The 11,132-nt window shown below is 57.1% G+C and overlaps 1 protein-coding gene across 1 annotated transcript; it reads right to left on the bottom strand.

Moving 5' to 3' along the window:
- Positions 1 to 592: 592 nt before the first annotated feature.
- LOC116641368 (lipocalin) lies at positions 593 to 3,504 on the bottom strand. The gene is made up of 5 exons (XM_032419027.1): positions 3,394 to 3,504; positions 2,661 to 2,794; positions 1,792 to 1,869; positions 1,485 to 1,591; positions 593 to 768 (listed from the first exon to the last, which is right to left on the bottom strand). Exons 1-5 carry the CDS (start codon positions 3,502 to 3,504, stop codon positions 593 to 595), a joined length of 606 nt encoding a protein of 201 aa, XP_032274918.1.
- Between the last annotated feature and the right edge of the window lie 7,628 nt (positions 3,505 to 11,132).

Raw genomic sequence — 11,132 nt, 5'->3', positions numbered from 1 at the left:
CTTTGAAACCAACCAAACCCAGCGTGCAGCCGGCGTCCCTCACTGCGGAGCAGCGTGCCTTCTGCTGTCCAGCACCCACGGGCGGCCATGTCCTGCCACGGCCCCCCTGCCCTCGCTTTGACCCAGACTCCACCACCCCGCCCCTCGGTTCGCCCCCGTCGCCGCCAGGGGTTGGTGACCACACAGCACGGCCGTGCTCCCCTGCTCCGGGCTCCCTTTTCCCGGGAAAATCAGGGACGGGCCTGCAGTGACCCCGTGTAACCCATGCAAGGACTGGAGGCTGTGTCTGTCTTGTTCTCCATGCTTCCCACCCCAAACAGCCTGGCCTGGGTGTGTTGATGGACTGCATGGTGCACAGGGAAGGGGTGTGGGGGCGAGGGGCTCCACTGTGTGGCCTTGGCCTTGTTTCCAAGCCCCTCTGACCCTAGTGTCTGAATCCACAGAAGGCAGACGGATATTGTGCCCAGGTCACTGTGTTCTAGGGGATTCGTGCCGCCTGGCAGGCGAGGCTCCCAGCAGGGGCCCGACCATGTGGGGGGCCCTGGAGGGGCTGCCCGTGTTTTTAATTGCTCTGGTCTTCTGCCTATTATTGCTAGGGGTTCCAAGCCTGGCAGGCGAGGCCCCAGCGCAGCGGCCTGGGCGTGGGGGAAGTATCTGGAGGGCCGTGCCTACCATCCAGGTTGAAGACCGGGGCTTTCTGCAGCTGGAATCTGGCAACGTACCCAAGGTACTTCCCCAGCCACGTGGGGTCCCCGAGCATTCTTCTGGCTGAAATCAGAGGGGCCGAGAGTCCAGAGGCCCTGTCTTTTCTCCGAGTGCCCCCTCCTCCTGCCGGCCCGAGCCCTGCCGCTGACTGGCTGGTAGCTGCTGCCTCAGCCCTGGTCCCGCTCCCTCCTCGTCTCCCCTGAGAGCAGGCCCACCCTTGGCTGAGTGGGCACTCCCTCCTCGAAGGGGCACGTCAGGCCCCGGACCCTCTGGGGAGGACCCCCTTCACACAGCAGCCTGCGGCCTGCATGACTGGGCCAGCCCGGGACACCCCCCACCGCCTCCACGTAGTCCTCAGGACAAGGTGTCCCCACCGTCCCGGGGCTTCTGCACGTGGCACTTCCACTCTCTGAGGTCTGATGTGACTCAGTTGTTTTAGGTTCATTGACTAGCTCCCCGGCGAAGGCAGGGGAAGGTTTCTGTTCTAGCGGAGTGTCCCTGCTCCCGGGACACACACACACACACACACACACACACACACACACACACACACACACACACGAGGCTGTGCTGTAGGCGGACCAGCTGAATGAACTCCCGAGGGAGTGAGCGGGCAGGGGCAGGGGCAGGGATGCCCGACCTGAGGGGTCCCCGGGAGCAAGCGCCCACGGGGGTGCAGCTCTGAGCAGTCCTGCTGGCCCCAGCGCCCCCAGAGCAGCAGGCCCTGAGCACAGGTCTGGGGCAGCACCCGGCCAGCGTCGGGGAGAGCCGCCTCCTACCCAGCAGAGCCCACAGGCTGGTGGTCTCGCCGGCGTCCTCGAAGCGGACGTAGAGGATGAGGTTGCTGTAGTCGGTGCTGACGAAGCGGACGAGCATGCTGGCGCCTCTCTCCACTGTGGGAGACCCCGGCCCAGTAACAGGGGACGCCTCTCTCCTCCACCCACCCCCACACCCCCCGGACAGCGCAGGACGCCGGGAGGATGTCTCCCTCCAGCACTGGCACTTCCCGCACGGCCCCGGTTCGGGGCATCGAGCGTCCCCTGGCCCCCAGTCCAGCACAGCACCCGGGCCAGAGGGCTGGGCTACTCACGGGAGCCTTGGAACTGGCCTTGGAGCCCAGTTGGGTGCATGGTGATGTTCACTCCTTTGCATACCCCCTCTCCTCTGGGAAAAGAGGAGGGGGCATACGGTGGTCACGGCCTCTCCCTGTCTCCTGGCCCCCGGGGACATCGGACGTGCCCTGGATGAGGTCCCTGGTGGCTGCCTGAGTCTCTCGGCTCCCTGGGCTCCCGAGGGTCGTCTAGCTGGGGGCAGGGCTAGAGGGCAGGAGTGAGGAACCAGGGACTTCCTTGTTGCTGTAGTGCGGCCAAACCTCCCGGGAGGAGTGGGACCCAGTCTGTCCTTGGCTTGGAGCTCCAGGTCTCTGGGTGGGGGACCCTGTCCTGGTTGTCCCCAGTCACCTGGGCTCCACACATAGGCCACGCCTTTTCGGCCCCCTGCCCCTGGGTCTTCAGTTTCTCCGCTGGGGTGGGTGGGGGTTGGGCTGGGTGCCAACGGACCCTGGGACAGCACAGCCCTTGGGGTGGCTGGCAAGGCTGTGGCTCTAACTTAGGGTCCTCAAGGCCACGGGTGCTGGACTGTTCTAAGTATCACTGAGATCAGCACAGCATGTCGCCACTGTGGATGTTCATGACCAACCGACCAGTGCGAGGCGCAGCCCTGCCTGGGCGTCCCCAGCCCCCACAGTGGGAGGGACCCGGCTGTGCGTGTGTCTTTCCCCAGGCCCCTCATCGTAAAGCTTTGGGGCTTCTGAAGCTAAACCTCAGACCTCTCGGGAGGGTCTCGAGCCTGCAGCTTAGTGCCATGTGTCCCTCTGGTTCCCCCCACTGGTCACTGTCCCTCGGGAGGCCCCTGAGCGGGAGCACCCTGCGAGGAGCTGCAGAGGCCGTGCTTACGTCCAGAACAAGATGAACTCCACGTCCTCGTCCCGGGTCCAAATGGAATGGAGGCCGAGCCTCAGGGGATCGGCTGGGGAGACCAGGTGGGCACGGCTGGCAGCCAGCCGGGTGGTGAACCAGCGTCCCTCCACCTGCAGGGTGCGAGGTGCAGAGGGGGTGACGGTCCCCGGCCTCCAGTCTTGGCTCTCAGGCCCCAGCTCCGCCAGTGCTGAGCGCTTCCGGGGAGGTCAAGGGCCAGTGGGGTGTACTGGAGGGGACAGGTGGCCCGTTCCTTGTAAATGTCCTTCTCTGTCAGGCTGCCCTCTGTCTCCCCAGTGCCCTTATTGCCGCCTCTCCCTTCCCCACTTCCTTCAGCTCCTCCCGTATCTGGCCCAAGCGCTGTCCCCTGTTGGGTTCCAGACGCCCTGGCTGGGGTCTGGGGAGGGGTGAGGGCCGCCCTGGAACCATCACCGAGTCCTGGGGTTGCTCCAGCCACACTCCCCACAGTGTTGGGTGATGGGCAGGTGGGTCAGATAGGGCAGGGGGACTCTGGACCCCTCCCTGACCCCAGGGCTGGGCAGGGGTACGAAGACCGCCCGGTTCCTCCGTGAGGCTGTGCCTGGGCCCAGGACGCCCCTCGCCCCTCAGCTGGCCTCTCTCCCCGGTCCTGCTCCCAGAAGCGCCCCCTGCAGCACCCGGCACCCACCTCGCCGTCGCAGGGCTGAGCCTGGAACCTACCCAGCTCCGTTACCTTGTGGGCATTAAACCCTGGTTGTACCGGCACTTCGTCTAGAGTCTTCTGGGCACGGGCCAGGCCCAGGCTGAGGGTCAGCAGCAGGAGGGGCCCTCTCTGCAGGACCATGACGGCAGGGCCCAGAGGGAGGGGAGCCCGGGCCGCTGGGTCCCTTCTTCGTAGGCGTCCTCCAGAGGCCACTCGTCTGAAGAGCTGTCCCGGCCAACCCCGCCGTCCCTGCCGGGCTCCCTGCGCATTCAGAACTATTCCCACAGGAGGGACGTGGCCTCCCCACCCCGCCTTGTCTCTGAGGGATGGGAAGGGTGTCATCTGACCTGGGGCGGGTGCTGTCGGGGCAGTCTGGCCACATTGCTGGCTGTCCTGCAGGTGTCACTTCACCCCTGGGGGCTCTGCTCCCTCCTCCCGGCTGGTGCTCCTCCCAGGGGCGTCCGTCCTCTGACTGAGCCAGGACTGTCCTCCCCCCTCCTCCCCTTCCACCATCTTGGGCGGTGTGCTGGGGAGGGAAGGCAGGAGGGCGCACAAACTCTCAAGGTGGCACTCAAACCCTGGCACGAAACCGGGGCCCTGTATGGCTGGTTCCTATTTCCCTCAAGCATCTCTCACAGTGTCTTCAACTGTGGCCACTCAGACCAGACTCCAGCACCCCCGCTGCCTACCACCGTCCTGGGGCCCTCTGAGCTGCGCGACCCTGCTGGCCGGGGTGCAGACAGGAGCCTGGAGCAGATGCAGAGTGGGTTTACAGCACAGAGAGGGCACAGGGAGGGCAGGACAGCCATGGGGAGGGGGACAGGGAGGGCAGGACAGCCACGGGGAGGGGACAGGGAGGGCAGGACAGCCATGGGGAGGGGGGCAGGGAGGGCAGGACAGCCATGGAGGGGGACAGAGAGGGCAGGACAGCCACGGGGAGGGGGGCAGGGAGGGCAGAACAGCCATGGGGAGGGGACAGGGAGGGCAGGACAGCCATGGGGAGGGGACAGGGAGGGCAGGACAGCCATGGGGAGGGGGACAGGGAGGGCAGGACAGCCACGGGGAGGGGACAGGGAGGGCAGGACAGCCATGGGGAGGGGGGACAGAGAGGTCAGGACAGCCACGGGGAGGGGGGACAGGGAAGTCAGGACAGCCACGGGGAGGGGGGACAGAGAGGTCAGGACAGCCACGGGGGGGGGGGACGGGGGGGCAGGACAGCCAGGGGGAGGGGGGCAGGGAGGGCAGGACAGCCATGGAGGGGGACAGAGAGGTCAGGACAGCCATGGGGAGGGGACAGGGAAGGCAGGACAGCCATGGAAAGGTCAGGACACTCCAGAGTTGGGCACGAGGGGGACAAGACAGTGTCCCTGGGGTCGTACCTCTGAGGATGCTAGGAGCCAGCCCAGCGGGGAACCTCCCCTCCCTGTGCTAGGGGACACTTGGCTCCCATGTCAGGGGTCCTCGGGTGTTTTCCTCAGTCTGTCCCCTCCTCCTGGGGTCCTGCCCCTTCCCTGTGTCCTCCTGCTGGTCCCCCCAGCTGTCCACGCCAGTGGCCTGGTGAGGCGGCTCTGGACTGCTCCTCAGCCTCCCTCCCCGTGTGATCCCCGTCAGTCTGGTCTACAATGTGGAATTCTTTGATTCACTCTCCCCTTTTCCGTGAGCCATGCCCACTGGAGACAGACCCTATCTGGGTCACACCAGGAGTGAGAACCAGTCCGTCTGGGTTCGCCCAGGTGCAGCTGCGGGATCCTATCCCGTCCGCCCTCCGGGAAGCAGCAGCTGCCCAGATGGGCGCCCCACATCCCCTGGGGCTGTGAGGGGATGCCCCAGGAGTGGCAGGAAAGCTGGGGGGCCGGTCAGACCTGGGGTCTCTGAGGACGTGGCCGGGCTGAGCATGTGGCCCCTGCCCCCACCTGCGGGGGAGGGGACGTGATGCTCAGGCTGCAGTTTTCCGGGGCTTTGATGTCAGATAGGACGTATGGGTAGGAGCCTCCCGCTTCCATCCTTGGATCTGGGTCCCGGTCCCCACCCCAAGCGGCGCCGAGTTGCTTTGGGGGTTTGCACGGTGGAGAGGACCCCCCAGTCACACGGGAAAGCTGCAGACTCCTGTTCCTTCACGACGCCCCCCGAAGTATGTGAGTATGTGCTGTTGGGGGGTGGCCGGGGGTGGCGGTGTGAGGCCGGCAGTGAGTCCGGCCCCAGGCTGAGCCGGACCTGGAGGCCTGGCGACCAGAGCCGGGCCGACGGAACCAGGAAGGGGCTGCAGACAGACTTTACCCCTGAGCCCAGACGCCAAAGCCGGGGAGCAGCAGGGGGTCCTGCAGCGCAGCGGCTGTGTCCATCGGAAGGAGGAACGGGAGAGTGGTCTAAAGCCCTGACCTGAAGATGCCGGTGCAGCAGCAGACCACCGCCTGTCCCTGCTCGGGCCTCCGCCACCTGCCAGGCACCCACGGGCATGGGGAGATGGTGACGGTGAGGTCCACAGAGCCTTCCAGAACGTGTAGGCCGCCACATGAGTGACAGCCTCACATGGTGCCCACCTCGCGGAAGGGGTGACCGCTAAGCTGTGTGCTGGGGTGGGGCTGGGTGCAGGGAGGAGGGAACAGTACTCTGGAGGGTGGAACAGTGTGTGTGAGAGCCCTGAGGCAAGCGGGGGACGGCGGGCTGAGGGAGCACAGGTCTGAAGGGCGTGGGAATGTGGGCGGCATGGGGAAGGTGAGGGCGCTCCGTGAGGTCACCCAGGCCAGGTCACAGGAGCTCCTGGGTCTCATGCAGGATGTGGATTTCATCTGTGTGATGGCAGCTGGTGGAAGGGTGTGATTGGGGTGACATTTTGGCAAGACCCCTGGGCTGTGAGGCTGTTGGGGTCACTCACCCTCACCAAGGCCAGGCTGGCGGGGAGTGGGAGATGAGGCCACGTGGGAGGCCAGCCTCCGAGCAGCGGGGCAGCCGGTCATCCTGGAGGGCCGGGGTCGGAGAGACCTGGTGCTAGCAGAGCCTGGAGGTGGGGTTGTAGAAACTGCTCTGGTGGTGGGTGTCCGGAACGCTCCACAAATCAGCTGTGTCCTAGATAGCAGCTCCCAAGCCTCAGATCCTTTCCAGAAAAAGTCAAAAAACGTACACAAGCTGGAAATGAAAAGACCTCTCTGCTGGAACAGCAGGACCGGTGTGTGAGGTGGGGGGGGTGCGAGTGTGTGTGTTTGGGGCTAGACCAGAGACTGGGGGGGAAAGGGTTTTCGTCCTGCCGCTCCCAAATCTTTCCATCCTCCCTCCTTCCATCTCCCCCTACCCCCTCCACCCCAGTCATACAAGTCATTGACATCGGAGGTCAAGGCCAGAGTGTCCGCTGTGAGCTCTGGGCCTCAGACTCTGCCCTGACGGAGCCCTTTCCTGTGACCCCCACCTTCCCTGCTCTGGGAGCCCGGGGACTGTCAGCCGCCCCCACGGACAGGCTTGCTGCTCTTACCATCAGAATGCCCACCTGCGTCTGGGGGTGAGGTGCTGTCTGGCCCTGCCTTTCCAGGGTCCACCATCACCCACAGACACAGGGAGACCAGCTCCGGGCCTGAGAGGTCACTAGCGCCTTCACCAAGGGGGTGTCCCTGTGGGCATCCAGGGTGGGACCTCAGATGACAGCCCATGGCTCCTCTGGGCCTTCCTCTCCCCTGGGAGGGGTCTAGTGTCTGCGTCTTGGGGTGGGTCTGGGGGAGAGGACGGGTGTGTTGGGCAGGGGGACAGGCACGTGGGCACGGGGTCCACCTGACAGCGTGCGCACGCTGGTCACTGTGCATGCCTGGCCTTGGAGGACCCAGGACAGTCACGGCTATGTCAGAGGCAAACTCAGAAAGCTCTGGATGACATGTCCTCGCAGACTCGAGATCAAGCCCACACCATGGATGTCACTGAAGGACTCTAATGAGATCCACTTGTGGAAGTCCAAAATGGCTCTTTAAGAGAGGGGTTCTGAGTCTGGCCTACAGTTTCCTGAGTTAAGAGGCAGACCGGCAAAAGCAGGACCATCGAGGCTCTCAGGTGGAATTTCCCCGCCAGCATTTCTCTACTGTTTGGGCCATTTACTTCCCAGGGTGTGTTCATGCAGTAAGAGGACTCGGGTGCCACCAAGTGGCCATCCTAGGGACGTCAACGCCCTGCGCTGTGTGGGACCCACCAGTAACTTCTCCTTAGGTAGCAACGCTCTGCATTTGAGTTACATCTTTAGGATTCAAAGTGAGAAAACCCACAAGAACTGCTTGTTCGCTTATGGCCACTGAGGCCTGGGAAGAGGCAGCCCCTAGCTCAGGCTGTTCAGAAGCTGTAGAGCTTAAGGCACGAAGCCGACTTCTAATTTTTTAGAGATAGGCACGAGCCACAGAAAGTACCACAACAGGCCTGTCTCTGGGAGTGTGGGTCGTGGGGACTGGTGTCCTGGAGTGGAGTAGGGTTCTGCCATCAGGGCTCCCCACCCAACCGCAGGCCAGGCAGTTCAGCTGCGGGATTTCTACGGAGCAGTTTTAATAACTAGGTGGGAAGTGGACAGAAGCACAATCTCTAGGGTGCTGTGCCAGCTAGCCGAGGAGGGCTGAGCTGTGATTTGGAGAAATGAGGCTCCTTCCTATGAGGGACCCATGGAGAGCGAGGCAAGGAGAGGCCACTGTTTGCTGGGAGCCTTTTCTGGGCTTGTACACAGATTAGGAAGGATTTAGCATGGTTTTAGGGACACCCCACTCCAGGTAACTGGATGTCAGTTGGGTGTATTTGTGTGGGTCTATTTCGGGGTTCTTTACTCTGTTCCACTGATCCGTGTGTCTATGTCCCTACAAATACCACAGTCTTGATTCTTTTGGCTAAATAATAAGATTTAAAATTTGGTAGACCAATTCCTCCCATTTTATTATTTTTTTTCAAAATTATGTTAGCTGTTCTAGTACCTTTGTCTTTCCATATAAATCTTAGAATAATCTTATCTATGTCTACAAAAAGCGCTGCTGGGATTTTGGTAGGAATTGCCTTAAAGCTGTATACCAACTTGAGGAGAATTGACATCTTTTACTCTGCTGAGTCTCAGTTGATGAACACAGTGAGTGTTTTTTACTTAGATGTTCCTTGATTTCTTTTATCAGTGTTGCATTGTCTTCAGCATACAGATCCTGTGTATGTTTCATTAGATTTACATCAAAGTATTCCACTTTTTTGGGAGTGATTAAAACTGGTATTCTATTTTTAATTTCAGTGTCCATATGTCCATTGCTAGTATGTAGAACTGTAATTGATTTTTGTATGTTTATCTTATATCCTGCCACCTTGATGAACTCATTAATTCGAGGAGGTTTTTCTTTGTTTGTTTTTGTAGATTCCTTAAGATTTTCTACCTAGATAATTGTGTCATCTGCAAATGAGATACTTTTATTTCTTCCTTTCAGATTTGTATTCCTTTTATTACCTTTTCTTGCCTTATTGCCCTGGCTGGAACTTTCCACACTCTGATGAATAAGAGGATTGGGAGCAGGCATCCTTGCCATGTTCCTGATTATTCACCATCCATTCATCATTCCCCATTAAGTACAGTGTTAATTATTTTTTAAAAAGATTTATTTATTTATTTGAGAGAGAGCGAGTGTGTGTGTGTACGAGTGGGAGGGGCAGAGGGAGAGGGAGAGAGAATCTCAAGCAGACTTCCCATTGAGCGCAGAGCCAGACACTTGGGGCTCGGCCTCACAACCCTGAGATCACAACCTGAGCTGAAACCAAGAGTTGGATGCTCAACTGAATGTGCCACCCAGGAGCCCCTAAGTACAGTGTTAAGTTTTTTGTAGATGCCTTTATCAAGTTGAGGAAGCTCCCTCTATTCCTATTTTTCTGAAAATTTATCACAAATAGCTGCTGAATTTTGTCAATGTTTCTTCTACATTGATTGATATGATCATACGATTTTTCTTTGCTATCCTAATAATATGGTGGATTACACTGATTGGCTTTCAAGTGCTGAATGAGCCCTGCATCGCTGGTATAAACTCCACTTTGTTATGGGGTATAATTATTTTGTTAATATTTTGTTAAGGATTGTTGCATCTGTAATGATGAGGAACATTAGCCTATAATCCCCCCTTCCTTTTTTTTTTTTTAACTCTTTGTGTGGTTTTGGTATCAGAGTAATATTAGCTTCATAAACAAATTGGGAAATGTTCTTTCTTCTTTTATTTTCTGCAGGAGGTTGTGTGGCATTCATACTAATCCTTTAAAGATTTGGTGTAATTCTCCTGTGAAATCATCTGGGCCTGAAAATGTCTTTTTGTGGCATTTTAAAATTGGGAATTCAATTTTCTTAATAAGTGTAGGGCTATTCAGATTATCTAGTTCATACTGGATGAGTTGTGGTAGCTTGTATTTTTCGAGGAATTGGTCCATTTCATCTAAATTGTCAAATTTGTGTATATAGAGGTGTTCATAATATTTCCTTATTATCCTTTGATGTCTGTGGGGCTGTGGTGATAACTCTTCTTTCATTCCTGAGTTAATAATTTGTGTCTTCTCTCTTTTTTGCCTTGTCAGTCATGCTAGATGTTTCCTTTCCAATGTTTATGTCTTCTCTTTCTTATTATTGTCTTACTGCACTAAGACATTCAGCATGATGCTGAACAGGAATACTGACAGCGGACAACCATGCTTTGCTGTCAGTCTTAGGGGGAGAGCAGCAGTTTCTTACTATTAAGAATGATGTTAGCTGGTTACATTTGTTTGCTTGTTTTGTTTTGTTTTGTTTTTGTTTTTTTAAATTATCAGTTTAAGGATGTTCCCTTCCAGGCCTAGGTAGGATTGTATTTTATTTTCGGCTTCCTTCTCGCTGAGTGACAACTTCTGACCAATGGGTGGAGAAGAGGTGGATGGCTTGAAGTCCTCTGCATGTCTATGTTTTCCCTCTAGTGTGGTGACCAGCAAACTCCTGGGAGTGGCTGTTTGATCACCTGGATTCCCGAGTGGCCATGAGGTGCAATATCTCTACTAATCTGTAAAGGAAATTGCAATAAACAAGAAATAAATCTGATGTTTTAAGCCACTGAGATTTTAAGGTTGTTTGTTAATGCAGCATAAACCAGCTTATGTTGAATGACACTCTTGATATGTGAAAAGTTTGCCTCATGAAAGGGATAAGATATTTTTGAAATATATTTTAAAAAAATTGCCTGGGTGGCTCAGTCGGTTAAAGCGTCTGCCTTTGGCTCAGGTCATGATCTCAGGGTCCCGGGATGGAGCTCCGCATCGGGCTCCCTGCTCGGCGGGGAGTCTGCTTCTCCCTCTGCCCCTCCCCCTGCTTGTGTTCCCTCTCTCACTCTCTCAAATAAGTAAATAACACCTTCTTAAAAAAACTTAAAAACAGAAATGTCATACAACCCAGCAATTCCACTTCTAGGTATTTACTTGAAGAAAATGAGAACACTGATTTGAAAAGATATCTTCCCCCCCATGTTCACTGCAGCATCATTTTAACAACCAAGACACAGCAGCTGCCTGCATCCTTCCGTAGAATGGATAAAGATGTGATGTACATACACCCAGTGGAATACTACTCATCCACAACGAAGAGTGAAATCTCGACATCCATGACGACACGGATGGGCCTAGAGGATATCGTGAAAGACAGACGAAGACAAACATCATTTGATTTCACTTACATGTGGAATCTAAGAAACAAAACAAATGAAAAAATAAGCCACAAAGAAAAACACAGACTCATAAACACAGAGGACAAACTGGTGGTTGCCAGTGAGGGG

The sequence above is a fragment of the Phoca vitulina genome, unplaced genomic scaffold (genome assembly GCF_004348235.1).
Source record: "Phoca vitulina isolate PV1807 unplaced genomic scaffold, GSC_HSeal_1.0 scaffold21, whole genome shotgun sequence".
NCBI lineage: Eukaryota > Metazoa > Chordata > Mammalia > Carnivora > Phocidae > Phoca > Phoca vitulina.
Note: the sequence above shows the minus strand (reverse complement) of the source record. Positions and strands in the feature narration are given on the sequence as shown.